General features: G+C 39.8%; 1 protein-coding gene across 17 annotated transcripts in view; it reads left to right on the forward strand.

Moving 5' to 3' along the window:
* Nucleotides 1-18,339, forward strand: part of MAGI2 (membrane associated guanylate kinase, WW and PDZ domain containing 2) — a 775,806-nt gene that overhangs the window by 703,744 nt on the left and 53,723 nt on the right. For 13 of the 17 annotated variants that reach the window (XM_035346387.1, XM_035346542.1, XM_035346624.1 and 10 more), the window contains 3 exons: nucleotides 5,759-5,951; nucleotides 6,929-7,015; nucleotides 8,999-9,247. In XM_035346387.1, coding sequence (XP_035202278.1) covers nucleotides 5,759-5,951; nucleotides 6,929-7,015; nucleotides 8,999-9,247 — 529 coding nt within the window. The remainder of the gene's footprint in view (nucleotides 1-5,758; nucleotides 5,952-6,928; nucleotides 7,016-8,998; nucleotides 9,248-18,339) is intronic. The other 4 variants (XM_035346777.1, XM_035346865.1, XM_035346950.1 and 1 more) reach the window with 1 other exon arrangement.

Below are 18,339 nucleotides of genomic sequence, written 5' to 3' on the forward strand. Positions count from 1 at the left end.
AAAATAAAATAAAATAAAATAAAATAAAATAAAATAAAATAAAATAATAAATCATACAATTTTTAAAAGAAATGTGTGTTTTGGCAAAACAGTGAAATATATGTATATAAATACAAAAATTATGGGAGGGAAGAGAGAATTAATACTCCTTCAGAATAACTTTGATGATGTTACCGTGTTTTTTTTTAGGGAGAAGTAATGCCAAATTAATACTGATAACATTTTATTCTCACAGACTCATATGTTCTGAGTCCTGTGTTGCTGCAGTGAACTACTTACAAGGAAATATATAACTAGTTGATAGATACATATATTCTGTATTCAGATTCATACAGAATAATACAGTTGTCATTCAAGCATTAACATTTACCAACATATGATTCTGAGAAAGAAAGAATTTTCTCTATGTTAAAATTGTCAGCACCTGTCGAAGCACTGATAAATTTTAATAGCTTGCTGATGCCTCCTGTAATAAGAAACAAACACCCTGTATTCTAAAAAAGATATTTCACAGTGCAGATTGAAACACAGAGACCTTATGTTAGACCAAATATTTTGGAATGGTTTTGCAAAGCTAAGTAAGGTGCAGCTGTACAGAAGGACTTCAGTATCAAAACACTTTCATCATCCACACTTAAGGAGGGCCTGAAGTCCCTCTGGCATCTTGCTTCTGCCATGGACCTTGTCCCACTGCAAGGCCACTGAGCTGCCGTCCTCACATTTTCCATCTAAGCATTTTTCCTGTCTTCTCTGGATAACCCAGTCAACATACATTCCCAAAGCTTGCCTACTTGATGAAGCCAAAAAGGAAATCTATTAGGAGTTAGAGGAAATCACACAATCACAGAATAGGCTAGGTCAGAAGAGACCTCCAAGATCACCGAGTCCAACCTCTGACCTAACGCTAACAAATCTTCCACTAAACCATATCCCTAAGCTCTACATCTAAACGTCTTTTAAAGACCTCCAGGGATGGGGACTCAACCACTTCCCTGGGCAGCCTATTCCAGTGACTAACAACCCGTTCAGTAAAGAAGTTCTTCCTAATATCCAACCTAAACCTCCCCTGGTGCAACTTTAGCCCATTCCCCCTCGTCCTGTCACCAGGCACGTGGGAGAATAGACCAACCCCCACCTCGCTACAGCCTCCCTTCAGGTACCTGTAGAGTGCAATAAGGTCGCCCCTGAGCCTCCTCTTCTCCAGGCTAAACAGTCCCAGCTCCCCCAGCCGCTCCTCGTAAGGCTTGTTTTCCAGACCCTTCACCAGCTTTGTAGCCCTTCTCTGGACTCGCTCAAGCACCTCCATGTACTTCTTGTAGCAAGGGGCCCAAAACTGAACGCAGTACTCAAGGTGCGGCCTCACCAGAGCTAAGTACAGGGGGACAATCACTTCCCTGCTGGCCTGCTGGCCACACTGTTTCTTATGCAAGCCAGGATGCTGCTGGTCTTCTTGGCCACCTGAGCACACTGCTGGCTCATATTCAGCCAACTGTCAACCAATACTCCCAGGTCCTTCTCTGACAGGCAGCTTTCTAACCACACATCTCCCAGCCTGTAGCGCTGTTTGGGGTTGTTGGGCCCCAGGTGCAGGACCCGGCACTTGGCCTTGTTGAACTTCATACCATTGGCCTCGGCCCATCGGTGCAGCCTATCCAGATCCTCCTGCAGAGCCTTCCTACCCTCGAGCAGATCGACACACGCACCTAACTTGGTGTTGTCTGCAAACTTACTGAGGGTGCACTTGATCCCCTCGTCCAGATCATCGATGAAGATGTTAAAGAGGACTGGCCCCAGTACCGAGCCTTGGGGGACTCCACTAGTGACCGGTCTCCAACTGGATTTGACTCCATTCACCACAACTCTCTGGGCCCGGCCATCCAGCCAGCTCTTAACCCAATAAAGTGTACACCAGTCCAAGCCATGAGCAGCCAGTTTCCTGAGGAGAATGCTGTGGTGAATGGTGTCAAATGCCTTACTGAAGTGAAGGCAGACCACGTCCACAGCCTTTCCCTCATCCACTAAGCGTGTCACGTTGTCATAGAAGGAGATCAGGTTTGTCAAGCAGGACCTGTATCCTGCAAAGAACTGACACCAATGGAAGATTTGGAAATCTCTATACCTGTTTTAGACTGTAGCATCTAGTGGAACTTCCCACCTCCCACGAAAGCCCTGGCTACAAGGATGCTCAGTAGTCTGTGAAAAAGTCTCTCTTGGTCTCTCCTTCAGAGCTTTTTTCATTACAAATGGATAACTAGGTAGCAACTGGGAGTGAGGGTTTCATTGGCTCTGCAGTTCGGAGGTTTATAACATTCTCAAGGGGAAAAGTGAAGCTCAAATGCCTCATCTAGAAGATGATTATTTATATAGAATGGAATTATTTCAGCCTAAAGGAGGGAGAGAAAACTGGTTTAGAATATCTAATACTCTGATGGTTAGGAATATTTGCCTGAGTTGCGAGAGTCCTGAATTTATGTTTCTGCTCAAAATCCTAGTAGAGTAGGAATTTGGAAATGAGTCCTTTGCTTCCCAGTCATATGCATTATGCACTTTTACAGAGGAAGCAACTCTTTCTAGTGTTGTTTTTTTCAGCAAAGAACTGACCTGGCTTTACTCTCTAAAGTCCAAAAAAGACTCATAGCTGGATATCGTGGAGAGATAAGGACCTTGCTGTTTTTGAAGAGCAGGACTGAAATGCTGCCTTCTGTGAACCACCTCCTAAGATGATTCACTGTCCTACTGAACAATTGCTCTCAGCCTGCACTTAGCCTCAAGGTCACTGCCCCCATTTCAGGTCTTGCGAATACAAAAGTATTTTTCCCCCAGATGTATCAGTCTAACAGGATTTAGGTCTCCCCACAGACCATGTCTCAAAGCCCCTGGGAATGAAGGAGAACCTAGCTTAAGGCTGAGCAGCATACAAGGCAAAAAGGTGCCTTAGCATTAGATAGTGCTGACCTTCTCAACTCTCACTCCCTCTTTGTTGCCCATCTACTTGTTTCTCTGCTCGCTCTCATCCCTAGTAAAGAAGACAGACATACTCCACTTTAAAAAATAATATATATATACATGTATATATATATATATATAAAACTAGTTTGTATTCAAAATACAAGAGCTTTTACTTCTGTTTTCTCTCTTCCACTGCTTCCCAGCTTCCCCATGGACAGCCCACCCACAGACTCCTATTCCTTTCACCTCCAGAAAAGGAGAGGCAGTTTCTGACTGTCCTCCAAATCCCTGCATTTCCTATGAAACAAGAACTGAGACACTTTGAAATTTTTGTTTCAGCTCACCTGCTGAGCAGTCAGGTAACACAGAACAAAAAGAAGCTTTCGCTGGCTTTTGTCTTTGTGCTTTGGTTCCTAAAAAGAAGTATGGATTCTTCAGCATAAGAGAATAAGTTTCTCAAAGAAGCAGAATCCACATAAAGTTTTTCAAAGCAATTATACTGACAATATAGAGGGACTGTAACATAGTTTCCTTCTAGTTATATCAGCTACCTGGGCCTTACAAGGAGAAAGTGATGTTGGAGTAATATATTTTCCATATTTCTAAACATAAAGTTGCGTTTCCAAAGGAGAGACTCACCTTTATCAAGGTATTTCAAATTGCTGTCCCAAAATGGGGAAGTGTTATCTAGATTCTTTTTATGCTCAATGCCAAGAAGCAGACATTTCTAAGACATAACAAATATCCATAAAGCAAAGAGTTAGGATAATGCAGACCATACATTAGGAGCTCCTACTTTTAGCAGTGATCAAAGAAAGAGTTCAGATGATTAGCTTGGATTTAGACAACACTGACATTTAAAATTAGGTGAGATGAATTACACCTCTTATGTCTATTTCTTAAATTTTACTAAGCTCCCGTGAAGCTACTGTGTTATAATGAAACAGAAACACAAATTCAAATAATTACCAAGAGTCACAAAGAAATTAAATATCAAAACAGAGATTAACAAGGATGAGTTAATAAAATCCAGAATTTGGTTTCAGATTATGCTCTGTCACAGTCTTCCTAGATTGTGCTGGTTTTGTTCAGGAGTCAGTTTCAGCACTGAGATGAGTAACACAATCACATTCCACTGTGGACATTGGAAAGATCAGCAATAATTACTTAATTTGTCAAAACTAGAAAGAGTTTTTGCACTTTGCAGTAGATACTGATGACCCACCTTGCTGCGAGCAGCCTTTGCATTTCTTTAAAGATGCACAAATTGTTCAATACTTTGGCAGCCTAGAATCAATTCTAAAGAAACTGCAAATGACCAAAGGAGAAAGGTAGCCCCTACAATCTTACAAGCTAAAGTAGGCTACCACACATATCTTTCCAAGACAACTAGAAAGAAATCTCACTCATATGAGATGCAAAAATATAAAGGTTTTGAGGATACTTTGTAGACATCTAGCAAAATATGGCTTTGGATAGCTCTTTTGCTCTCCAGTGAAGGAGCATAAATACATATTTCACAGCTGGATTTTGTACAAAGAATTTTCCAAAGCTTTGAGGCATATTCTTTCAATGTTTGAAGAACAGAATGGAGAATCTGAAAGAACATCTCTGGGAACTCAGTCTGGTACTGCTTAACAGGAACCCAGAAACACCAGGAAACAGGAAAATGCTGCATCTTGCTCTCTCTTTGCTACATTTTCTAAGCAAAAGCGAGCCAAAGGGAGGACAGAAAATGGGGAAAATTCTTCAGGCTCCTTGTGGGGAGTTTCATTTAAACACTCTGCTGGGGGGCTTCCAACTCTGCAGCTGAGACCACTAAAAAACAAGACCACCTGCATGACTATAACATCTAGCCTTTCAGTTCCTCATGAAAAGCAGTATGTGATGGCTTTTATCTTTTATTATTTAAAGCGGATTGTCACACGGCGTGTCATATCCATCATTCTGTGCTCACTCTAACACTGAATGGGAGAAAAGAAAATTTGGAACACGCTCTGTGAATGCTTTAATACTGTTTCAAAGAAAGCAGGTTTTGTTTGAATCAATCTTGACTGTTCTACCAGTTATTCCACAGGGAAAATATATATGTCTTCTTCTAATAAATTATGTGAATTTATGTGCATAGAAAGTGAAGAAAGTCATTAAAAGGTTCTGAACAGATTTTTTGCTAGTTTATATATCCCATACAAATTACATTTAAATGTCGATTTGAGAAAACAACATCTGCGCAGAGTAAGCTGACATTTTTCCACTTTTTCCATTTTGCTAATCAATTACTACCTGTGCAATTATTCATTATGAGTAATAACATTTGATATAGCACCTTTTTTTCCCCACTAAAGAGTCACAAAGCAGCTTTATGTAGAGAGGTCACTTCCACCACTGACCTCAAGTATATCATTACAGGTGCTTACATTGTGCATCAATGATTAATTTATGACTAATTAATTTTAAGTCAAGAGGACCTTTACAAGGAATTATCTGTATAGATTTTCTGCTAAATGTGGGCTATCTAAAGTCATTGCCCCTTACAGATAAATTGTCTTGTTTTGAATATATCAGGTAGATAAACCTTAGATTAGGATTTTACCTCCTCACCAAAGGTAAGAGAATATCTTCAATCTCACCCAAAGAGCAGGAACACAGCTTCCAGATGCACAGAGATCTCTTCACCTAAACTGAGTCACAAACTAAATTTCAACAGAAAGGGAAAATCAATACAGCATTCATGGGGAAAAATGGGAGGCTACATATGTCTGTGCACTCAGAGTATGTATATCAGGGTTTTGTTCCTTTGCCACCCTAGATCCTCATAGGAGCAGTAATTGCGATGGGCTCAGCAGACAGAGATGGTCGTCTCCATCCTGGTGATGAACTGGTGTATGTAGATGGGATTCCAGTGGCCGGCAAAACCCACCGATACGTGATTGACCTTATGCATAACGCTGCCCGAAATGGGCAGGTGAATCTTACTGTGAGGAGAAAGGTGCTACCCACAGGTGAGTGAAGAAGACTGGGAAGAACAGAGCTCAGTGCTGTCAACACAAACAGGTGCTGACAAACTGAATGTTTTGTTGTTGTTTTTTTTTTTGTAATTTGAAGAAAAATAATTGTAAATATGTGTCCCTCGTTTTCGTGATAAAAGTGCTACAGCTGAGTGTTGCTTCCTTCAGAAGTGTATATAACATTGGCAGCCCTGGTGTGGTGATCATGAGTGCTCTGGGTTTGTTCCTTGCTGTCTTGCTTTGTGCTGTCTCCTGTTGTCTCCTTTTGGGACAAAATGTTTACATTAGGTTAAAACTGTCAAAGCTGACTGTGTGAATAAGCATTTGGAGAAATCCTCAAAGCCTGTTAACTGTTTAGGGCAAGGATTCATTTCACTCTTGTATGTGTTAAAAGCCCATTTCTGGTCTCACTGATGTCATTTGGAGATTCCCCCACACACACACTGCAGGGCCAGCTGGATGAAAACTTTCTGTATGGCAGAAAAGGCTGCTAGGAACAGGGCCAGTTCCTCCTTTCATGCAGACACGTTTAGAAAATAAACGTAAAATAATATGAAGGATCTAAAGTAAATAAAACCTTTAGAATAGCCTGGTGCAATTACTGGAAAACACACATACTTGGAAATATGCGTGGCAGCATCTATTAAAGTTTTAATGGGAGAAGCTGCTGCTGTTCCCTTGATTTTTTTTTTTGTACACAAGGAAAGAGGCATTATTAATAAGTTTTTTAAGATTGGTGTGGTTAATGCACTTTGCTGAGACACCAGAAATGAGCAAATCCCTGTTTCCAGCTTGTCCTCTCGTCAGCCTCCCCGTGCCTCAGATCTGCTGTCGCTGCCTGAGCTGCTCTCCTTTGCTCCCCTGCCAAAAAGCCACCCCACAGCCACCCCTATGTCTGCAGTGCCCCCTCCATGTTGTAGCCCCCCCATTCTGCTCCCGTGGGACTGACTTTCTTCTGTTACTGACTCTAGAGCCCTCCAGCCAGAAAGGGCCCCCTCCGCCCGGCACGACGCCCCCTCGCAGCTCCCCCAGCGCTAGGAAAATGGCCAATAACCAAGGTAATACGCCGAGCGCTTCGAGTTAGGGCCTTGCCCGGCTCTGCCGGCAGTAGACATGATTAGTAACAGAGAGGGGCAGCACCGAAGGGATGTCAGGCCTCACTGCTGCTTGTTACATGTTAAGTACGAGGGTCTATGAGACATGCGGGTCCCCTAGCACACAAAATCGAGCAACCTGGTAAAACACCTGTAGTTATTCTTAGGCCCTGAGAGTGCCACGCTGGGGAGTATCACATGTAACTCATTAATGTTTAAGCATTTCTGGAGCTGAACAGGATTTTAATTTTGTGTCTTACAACATGAGCTTTGTGGGAGAATTTTAAAATGAGTGATGTGGGGCGTAACTGCAAAATGCTGTACTAGCACATCAGGCCTGATCAATTCAGCATGAATGTGAGCAGCAGAGGGAAACAAGGCTGCCCTCATCCTCCTGGCAGTTGGTGTCCATGTTTTACCCAGCCCTGGCCTGGGACCCCCGCTCTGCAGACACTGATCCCAGCCTGGAGCTGATAGCCACCACTAGCAAGCTCTGGAAAACAATTTGGTTAGGAAAATATGGTATTCAGAACAACGAGGATTAAAATGACATTTCACAGGCAGAAGCAAAATGTAATTTTTCTGATGAATATCTATCGCAAAATTGACAATCAAATAGCTGTTTAAGCTTTTTCTCCTTTATCTTTTTTCTACTATACTTAACGGCGTTCAGTTGCATTCATTTATGGTCAAGCCAACTCTTGGTCATTCTGCAGGGTAAGATAATTTCCTTTCTGTTGCAGCCATACTGGCACAAACGGTATCCAGCTTTCTGAAACATGACAGCCAGAAAATGAGATCTCTCTTGTCACTGACTATGGCTTTAGTTGCAGATTTGGTTCAATAACTCGTGGAGATTTTCAATTCTAACACAGGAGTATAATAATAGTTTGTTTTTCTTCCTCTTTATTCTTTCTAATCACTTTATTTCGTAGTTGCACAAGGACTCCTAAAGGACACACCCGACTGAGAAAGCAACAGCCTGGACTTGGATGTTGTTTATTTTATTAACTTATGCACACTGAAGGTCTAATTTGCAAGCTTCCTTCCTAGGATGCAAGTGTGCATGCGTAAGCTCTTCACATGTTCAGCAGTGCCACTCTTGTCATTGTGAAGAGAAAAATTACTTGTGTTTATCTGAAAGTTCTGTATTAAAAATGACAATAAATAATGATTTGTGTAAACTTAGATCTGCAAGGAATATTATTTTATTTTTTTCCATCTGGAAGTGTAACTTTACTGTTTCCAATTGCCAAAATGCTTGTACTAAAAAGTGTTTATTCCCACAAGATTTAAGTTGCTCCCTATTCTTGCTACTATAAAGCAGCAGTAAAGTGTGGATGGCCCCCATTGTCACTTCTGCCCTTTCCAACTCGTCACATAAGAGCATCTTCAAAACCTTTAAATGAGACTGCTCCTGTGATGGCACCCACAGAAAAACTGTTTGTGATTACTTTTCCTTGTATAACTGCTCTGTTCCATAAATGTCTTTTGAGCATCCTAATCAATTTGTAATAAAGACATTATGCAGCTAATGCTAATTACTCTATGTTAGCTGCCTCCTTAAATTCTTTTAATCCAAACACAAATAATTTTATATTGGATTAGACAGTCACATTTTCCTCTTGATGACAGATCAACCAGCAGACAAGGGAATAGTGCTTGATAACATTTTTGCAATCCAGATAGTCACTGTTTCTTAGTTTTCTTTCTGTTAGACAGCTTAGCACCGAGTGTTCATGCTTGCTTTATCTGATTGCCCTTGAAAGCTTTGCATAATCGTGTAGATTCCTGTCTCTCTGCATCTATTACAGCACCTAGCTTAATACTTGCGGTAGTCTGGGCCATAGACAGTCAAGTGTATTCATGTTCCATTAGCAAATGTGCTGTAAGTCAGAGATCCACTGAGCATGCCAGTCTGTAATACCGGTATGACTTATATTTTAGGAGAACCATGCCCAGAGAATGGCAGAAGCCCAGGCTCGGTGTCCACGCACCACAGTTCTCCAAGAAGTGACTACGCAACTTATGCTAACAGCAATCACGCTGTCTCTAGCAGCAATGCTACACCCCCGGAGGGCTTTACTTCTCACAGCTTGCAAACCAGCGACGTCGTGATCCACCGCAAGGAGAATGAAGGTTTTGGCTTTGTTATCATCAGCTCCCTGAACAGGCCTGAGTCTGGGTCCACAATAAGTAAGTAAATCATGTTTTCCAGCTTTTATTTTTCCAAGTTTGCCCCAAGTTTAATAATAATAATAATAATAATTTAAATCTGACAACTGCTAATTAATCGCTGCACTGATTAAAGCTGAAGGGGCTCTCAAGGTCACTTCCAGGGGCAATGTTTGTCTGCTGTGTATTGGACAAACCCAAAGGTTATCCAGCCTCTAAGGCACCATTTCACCCATGCACAACAGAATTCACCTACCAAGTAGGTTTTCTTTGCTCCTGTATTCCTGTATACCAAAGAGAAACTGAGAGGTAACCAATATGTGAATAAATCATTCACTCACGTGCAATTGATTTACATTACTTTTTTTTTTTTTTTTTTTTTTTTTTTTTTTTTTGGTCAAGGTGAAATTCAAGAAATTGAAACAAAAGCTGAGATCACAGCAAACCCCACAACTACACCTGTCCAGTTAGGGTACTGCAGAATCACCTGGACAACAGGGAAGCTGGTCAGACAGAGGTGCAGGAAGGTTGATTTCTTTAACTGGCTGGATGGTAGATAGTATTGAAGTTACCACTGAGTACAGGGCATGATGAATACCATGGTAGAATCAGATATGAAGGATTATAGCTCACTTTCATGTTTGCTGGGGCTCAACTTCTTTGCTTTGATATCTGCATCTGGCGCCATTTGAGATGTTCAGGTACATCCACGGAGAGGGCAGGCAGATGTGACAGAGGACCTGCAGTCCTATCTAGTGCCACCTGCAGGTACAGGGGCACCATTGTGTGTTTTAAATGGCGCTGGAAAAGCTATAATTTAACTGAGTGGAGCCCCTTGGGAGTGGGAGGCATAAAAAGCTTTGAAAAGATACACATCTCCTACCAAATCCATCTGAAACTGTGAGTACTAGCTACTTCTGAAAAATCAAGACAAGTGAGAACATTTGTCATTTTGCATATTACACCCTAATGCAGTCCTTTCTTGCATTTAAAATATGTTTTGAAGAAACTGTTCTTTAGCCCAAAACAGTTTCCTGAGGAAATTAAGTAACAGTTTCTACCTTCAGGGCCACACATCACTTTTCTGCATTAGTAAGAGAAAAGCAAAGAAGAGAGCACTGGAAAGCCATACCTCACAGTAGCAAATAATCTCAGAAAACTTTTCAATACTTCATGACCGTGCAAATATTTAGAGTTCTTTTTGCATTACCTCAGCTGAACTTCAAAATTCTATGATTGTCAGAAGTAATATTGTAACAAAGCCGTGGATAATTAGCCACTTGGGACTCTAAGTTTTCACTTTCTTGAATATAATAGCCAATTGGAAGTTCTCTGCAAAAGATCAGATGGAAAAAATAAATCATAGAGAACACTGAGATACAAACATTAATCAGTTAAGCTAGTCATGAATTTTTCAAGAAAATTATTTCACAGGATCTGAGGTTGGGGAAGATGGAGAAGGAAAGCGCAGAGGAAGACAAATGCCCAAACAAACGAAAGTTCTGTGACCGGAGTGCTCTGCAGGACACAGCAGACACAGGTTCAAGATCCTGCTTTCCTCCTACCCACCAAAATATTATTTTCTTTCCCACTACTATGTAGGTAGTCACTGTTGAACCTTAGCTGAGCACCTCCAATAGTAACCTAAAATGGCAGTCTGCTGTGGAAGTGACAAGCAAATTTATTCAGATAATAACTGCACTGAATTTCAGTGATCCCAGGAACCACCCAAATCCTAAGTTTAAAACAACAGCAATGAACTAAAAAAGGACATTTGCTGTAGACAGTGACAGAATAGAGAAGAAAATACCATTTCTGTGTGAATTCTGTTCCAAAAATATAATAAAAAATAAGCTGAAAATGACATAATCTGTCAGCGGGAATAAAAATAGGCTAAAAATCATTGGCCTTTTCAATGTTAAGGGAGGTTCATTTTTCTTCCTTAATATTTATTTGGGTTAAGTAATTTGGGATGTAATAACAAAAGCATAGCCAGTAAATAGAGGGGAAATGATTATCCCCCTTTACACATCACTCATTAGATTCCATCTAGATCATGGCATCCAAGTTTCAAGCCCTTTGGTACTAGATAACATAAACGAGCAAGTTCAGCAGCAGCTACTGAGACCTCCTGAGGTCCTTCCAGCTGGAATTAATGTGAAATCCTTTGATTAAAATGCACAGTCAGATGTAGAAAGCTTACTAACAGCAGGTAAGTATCAACTGGACATAGGATGTATAATATCCAAAATATAACTTACATAAATATCAGAATATGGATCTGCATGGCACCATGTCAAGTACCTTGGTAGTCACTTGCTTCTTGTAACATTAGTGTATTAATCTGGTGAAATGTTGTGCTGTAGTTCCAGTGCTTCTGGTTTCAGAGGCACTTGTTGACAGCTTACGTATCCCCATGTGTGCTGTATGTGCTGTGTAGATATACCCTACACATACACAGTTAACATGACATTAACATAACATAAACATTAATACAGGAATTGCAAAGAATCAAAATGGGCAAAAAAGGACAGAAAAGGGAGTATCTTGTAGTGCGAGATACTGATAGGCACAGCACAGCCTGAAAAGTCATCTCACTGGGAACATCTTCAGGGCAAAGAGAAGAAGCATTCATTTGATTTAAGAATGTTTATTTTGATATCTTTATTCCCTCCTCTACTTTCTTGTCAAAGACTTGAGGACTTGGAAGCACTAAGTATCAGCTTTGCTTTTACTCAAGAAGGTAATTAATCATGCACTGAAAATATTTTCCTCATTCTCACACACTTTTATAATCAACTAATTGCAACAGCTCTTGCTCACTACGGAAGTGTGAGCCTTGTGTCACTAGGAACTTGAGCTGCAAGCACTGGTAAAACTGATGCAGTCAGTAGAAGCTCCTACCAGCATCAGATCTGCAGGCTTGTGGGTTTGCTTCCTTGCAGTCAGCCCAGACCTGAAGAGGATACACAAAAGCTCAGCCTCTAGGTGTCTGCCTGGTGTGTTATAATCAGGATGTCATTCTTCCTCTGAGACCTACAGTCTTGGTCATTTTTACTCTTGACAAGCTTTGCAAGGGGTTCAAATTGATTTACAGGCTTGCCTTTGCTTTGCAGAAATTTTCAAAATACTAAAAGCATATTTTTACCCTTGATGCAGATAAGTAATAAGGACGTTATTAGGTAATGGATTATTTTCTCACATTTTGTGATAGGCAGCACTGTAGCTGTCATTTTAATAAATTATAATTACATAGCTGGGAGCCAGCTTTTACATCTGGACACAATTTTGACTCACTGGTACTTGCTTCAGCATCCAGTTCTTGTGGCTCATTTCTCTTCCTTTGTTCTATAGTGACAGAAATTTTGTATCCCCCTTGTCAGAGCATTACTTGGGATGTTCTTTAATTCAGCACAGGGAATTATCTTGCCACAAACTAAAATTCTGATGTGGGGCAGATCAGGAGTGGAGAACTAGTGACAATGATTGAATGAAGAGATTTCACAGAGCAAAGCAAGGGCATAGACAAGGTCAGGCATGCTTTAAAATTATGTCAGCAAAGAAAGATGTAGTGTATAAATAAAGAACTGTATTTGGGTGGTACATCTAGGACCAAGTCATCTCGCCTAGTGCAGAGTCCAGAGGATCTTAGAGCAGTAAGAGATTAAAAACCAGAAATTCACCTGGCAAGGCTCCTGGCCTGTTCCTAATGAAAGGATTAACTTCCACTGCCCCTAAAACACTTTATCACATTTTACCCTAGACCCTGTCCCAAGATTAAAGTTTGCCTTATCTCCCATTCCTTCACCAGATGGGCCACCTAAATTTGACCTTACTCTTTGCTTTCCATTGCTAGGCAGGCTACACATAGTTTATCAAAACTTTGGCAGCTCCAGTGGTACTCCTGTAAAGAATTCAGTGTCACATGCTCAGCTGAATGCCTAGAAGCTATAAGCTCCAGTTTTTCACTTTCAAATTGGTGTGGATCCCAATGGCTGTAGCCTCAGGGCTCAGTGGAAGTCTTCACAGGCTCTGTGGCTGGTGTGGAGGCCTCAATGGCTAATCTGAACAAACTGGCCTATTAGTAAAGTCCCACCCCAAGGAATACTTTTATGCTTCTCCCAGTAAAAATACCCCCAACTTGTGTGGTTCTGCAAGGCAGGGCTTGTGGCATTCTGCCACAAGCATCATTGGAGACTATGGAAGTGTAGCTGTGTCTAAGGTGGCATTGTCTCACATGACAATATTGTCATATTGCAGCTAAAAATACAGGAACTCAATTAATTAATCTACATGTTGAATTACATTTAGAATAATACTTAATAGTGTGTGTCCTCTGTGGTAAAACTACGTAGTTGTGGAGCTTTCTAGGGTATCACGATAAGTTCACTATCTACATCCCACAAAAAGCACTTGGAGCCATCTGGAAATTGCCATAAAATCTCCCATTGAACTTGTCCTTGAGCTTTATGGAATACACTTGTCCCTACCTATTTCATATCCTCCCACTGCTTTAACTTTGTTTGGGATGCAGGTCCTTCTAGGGAGAGAACTTGTGATCCACTGTAAATCTCTGAACACCCTAATTTCTTAGAAAAGAAGCATGTGCTCTAAACTAATGTTGTTAACTGGAAACTACCAGTGAAATGGGAAAATTAGCAATATCGCTATTGATCATACCATAACAGGTGTTGGCAATTAGCACAATTATAAATTGAATATATATATATGTATTAAATTTAAATTAATCCATAACAAATAATCAAAAATAAAAATAATCAATAAACATTTTAAAAGGCAGAAGGCTGTGCATACTTTTTATGGTCTTTGTCCAGTTTTACAAAAGAGGTGGTGCAGCTTTAATTTGCCCCTACATGCATATGCCAATGACTGCTGGATTAGAAAAAAAAAAAAAAGCACTAATGAAATGAGTTTCTCTCATTTCTCAAAACATTTAGTTTTAACTAAAAACCTTAAATCCAAGATAAGCTTCTGTTGACTGAAGAAAACAGTTCTGAAATAAGTCCCATTCAGCTCCAGAGTTTCTTTGAACTCCTTGCAGTTTAGAGATAAAAAATCAGCTTATTGATCAATGATAACTGTGTGATCTGAGACAGTTATTTGTGCTGCAATTTAACCCATGCTTCTTCCTGAGTAAGAAATTGCCTGGGCACACAATTTTCTGTGATCAACCTGCAAATTTTAAAGAAAACAGAGCTTCGGAAATTAGGATATCCATCTACTCCAGCTTGGAGCTCTTTGGAACAGAGCAGTGAAAAAACACCTGCAACATGAGTCTTCTGTGGAACATAGTTGTGACTTGGGGGCAAAGGATCTGGTTTCTCATTTCTGCTTGGCTTTGATATTCAGGCTTGAGCTGTCCTTCTATCTCTTAAGCTTCAAAAAGACACATTCTAATGTTGGCTTTGGTTTTTGTTTTGGTTTTGTGTTTGGATTTTTTTTTTAACTGATATTATAATTTGGAGCTGAAAGACATTGTTTCATGAGTCAGTTTTTTCAAATCAATACATACAATTTAGGTTGTGAGAGCATGGCACAAAGCTGTACCAGGGGAGGTCCAGCCTGGATATTGGGAAAAAATTGTTTACTGTGAGGGTGGTCAAACACTGGAACAGACTTCCTAGTGAGGTGGTTGATGCCCCATGCCTGTCATTGTTCAAGAGGCATTTGGATAATGCCCTCGATAACATGCTTTAACTTGTGGTTAGCACTGAAGTGGTCAGGCAGTGGGATTTTGGAGGTCCCTTCCAAATTCATAACAATAAAATAACCTTAAGAGTTAAAAGAGGTCTTTTTTAAAAAATCACTGAAAGCACACTGCTGCAGCCTGGAGGCATGAATTACTCAATTGTCTATCTGATACTGAGAATAAAGCATGGAGGATCTTAGCCACACCAGTTCTCTCTCTAGGTGAATCTTGTCCTCCAGTTTATTCATAAATAGGTTATTCGGACCTAGTGGGGCTGCTCATGTGTTTTCAAAGATGAAACACTGCAAGCTTTATTAGCAGAAACCTAGGGAATCAAGGTAATCAAGGTTTTGCTAATGATTTCACGGAGCCAGGGCTCCATTTTACTTTGATGACAAGCCTGAATTATGTATCTAATTTCCATCATTTTTTTTTGCTGCCTAATTTTTATTAGATCAGATTTCTAAGCTATGTGCACTCTTTCACACCTAGCTTCTTATGCCTGTGACAAAGCCATGCTATGTAAGTAAATACGTTCCATATCGGCACACAATGGGATGTTTCAGTTCATAGGTTCATTCAACTTATAAACAAAAGGGAGTATAGTCATTTGCCAGTAAGCTGCATGCCACAGGTGTTTTGTTTTTTTTTTTTTCTCCAAATGAGTATGACATACAAAAAAAAAATCATAAATTTCAGGAACATATTTTATCTTGATTCTAAGATTAGCTTTGACAGAAACTCTACTGTATACAAGCTTCCCACATTTCAGATTCTTCAGGAGCAATGAAACTACTGATATTTACATTTAATATATTCTTCCAATTAAAACTTGATATGCTGGAGCCTGCTGGTTGAATGAAAACTCTTGCACCTTTTGAGAATTGAGGACATAATAAATATTCATGTGATCAGCTGTATAACATTGAAAAGGACAGCTGGCTCAGGAAGGTTCACTTGCTTGGTTTACTATCTGTATCTGCTAACATTAAAAAAGATCACAAGAATTTATCTGCCAGAGGGTTTAATAGATAAAGTACAGGTATGATTTTTTCCCCCCTTAACTGATCATTTTTGACATTTTGTTACTACATAGTGCAAAAACAGGAAAGTTACTCTTTTCTAAATACAGTCTCAACAGTTATAACTAAAATAACTGAATAAAGAAAATTCTAGATGCCAAACAGAAAAGCATTGTTTCATGGTAACATCTTGTTAGAACCAAATATTTCTAGCTGATGTGTCTCACAAGTGAGAAGAAAACATTTTTATTTCACAAAAATAAAAAAATAAAAAGCAACTGGCTGACAGAAATACACAGTGTTAGAAGCAGTATTTGTATTCAGCAGCTGCTGGCTTCCTGTAGAGGTGACCCAAGCATATGGACCCTCAGGTGTAAAGCCACAGAATTCACTCTTTCTTTTCTAAGATGTAAAGGTGTGGAAAGGATGTTAATTTGGATCAGTAAAAGTGGGCAATTTTATAAAATAAAAATATTAATATACATACAAATCAGCTAGTTAATGAAAGCAGACCTTACCCACTTCCTAAATGCAAAGAATTCTTTTAAATCATTTTGTATCTTCATTATTTAATTTAATCTCTCTTTTGATTATGAGCTTAGAGCTGATCATTGCACAATTAACCACCTTCTGGGAAAGCATCAGCTGCTAGGTGCAAGCATTGGTTCAGACTGCAGTCCTGACAAAAATGCTTTAAACATCTGAGGGAGATTTAGGGAGCAAGGTTGATGGCTTCAAAAATCTTAGAAGTTTAGGTGCTCTCAAGATTCCAGCCTCCCTGAAGTGACATTTTTTATAAAATGCACCACAGAAAAAAAGAGATCCCACCATGAGACCCATTGTTAGGAACTATTCCTGCAGTATTGCAGTTCTCTGCTAGGTTCTTTATGTCTAGGACTATGGCTATGGCCTTGGAAGAATTATTTTCTCTTAAATTAGATATTCCTATGCATCATTCAAAAGTATCACATTTTGGATCACTTCATGGTATTAGGAAAAAAATCTATATATCTAGTTTGAAGATCTGAATGTTTTATATACATATAAATAGCATCTGATTAATTTCCCATATTTTCAACAATAAAAGTCTGTATAAATCACTGTTTACCACAATATTTTCCCTTGCAGTCTCATTCACTGTGTAGTCTGAGAGGACTAAGAAATTAATTGTCCTACAAAGGGCCATCTTATCTTCTGTGCTCTCTCTTAGCTTTAATAATTCTTGAAAAAAAAAACGCAAATCCAAATGTTTCTGTATAGCCTGCCCATCTTAAATGCTGCTCAGGTACCCCTGTTTTGAAATACGTGGATCAAATTCTCTGCAGAGTCTAATCCAGGTACATACTGCCACCGTTCAAATTGTATACGCTTGGAGAACAGTTTGTGGTGATTTCTGAAAAAAGGTGTGAATAAATTTGTAAGTTTTTTTAAGGCCCAGTGGAATCATTCATCACCAGTCAAGTGATCAGGAACTTCCATTAAAAGGTTACATTATTTATTGTTCTGCTTAGATAAAAATAAACCACTGGAGATGCAATGTAAGAGAAGATCTGATGTGTTAATAAAGCCCTAATGAAATGCCAAACTTGGGAAGAGGCTTCCCAGGAAACAATCTGTGATGCTGCAAGGGACCAATGGGCTGCACAGCTCCGTACTGTCCTCAGCTTTCCCAACCACAGGTTTCTGATTTAATCGGCAATGGAGCTAGCTCCTGTGAATTTGTCTAATCCCCTTTAATCTATTCACACTCCTGGCCATCCAGATGATTGTTCCACGTTCTCTTGTCCAAGTTCATTTACGAAACAGTACAAGTTCACTGAACAGAGGCTGGTTTCTGCTTTTGACTGCCATGCTGTCTTTCTCTCAATCTTTGCCTGTTTGGTGCTATGTTTTTGAGATGAGAATACTGGGTCTATAAGCAATATTCAGACTTTAGGTGTGCAATAATAAACAAGCAATACTTTGTTTCATTTGCTATTCTTTTCCTAACTCTTAAAATCCTGTTTACTGTTCTATTGAGTTTATGTTTTTAGAGAAGTAGAAACACCTTACAAGATCTCCTGGGTGGTAATAATTAATTTAGGACCCATCCCTGCTTAAGCTTAGCCAGGGTTATTTTTTCTCCATGTGCATCATTTTACATTTCTATCCGTGAGATCCTGTCTGTCACTTCACTCAGCCCACTCCGTACTGCCACTTCTGCAGCATTTCCATGCCAGATTTAGATGTAACCGTTCTGAATGATAAAAAATCTCCACTGTGGAAATTCACAGTTCTTTTCTACCTTTGTTCCTTAGCTTTTACCTTATTAATCCCCTGTGAGTAGATCTATCTTATCCCTTCACAGTAAGTATTCCACCACCACTCTTAAAAATTAAGCC

Source organism: Oxyura jamaicensis, chromosome 1 (assembly GCF_011077185.1).
Source record: "Oxyura jamaicensis isolate SHBP4307 breed ruddy duck chromosome 1, BPBGC_Ojam_1.0, whole genome shotgun sequence".
In the NCBI taxonomy this organism is placed as follows: Eukaryota; Metazoa; Chordata; class Aves; order Anseriformes; family Anatidae; genus Oxyura; species Oxyura jamaicensis.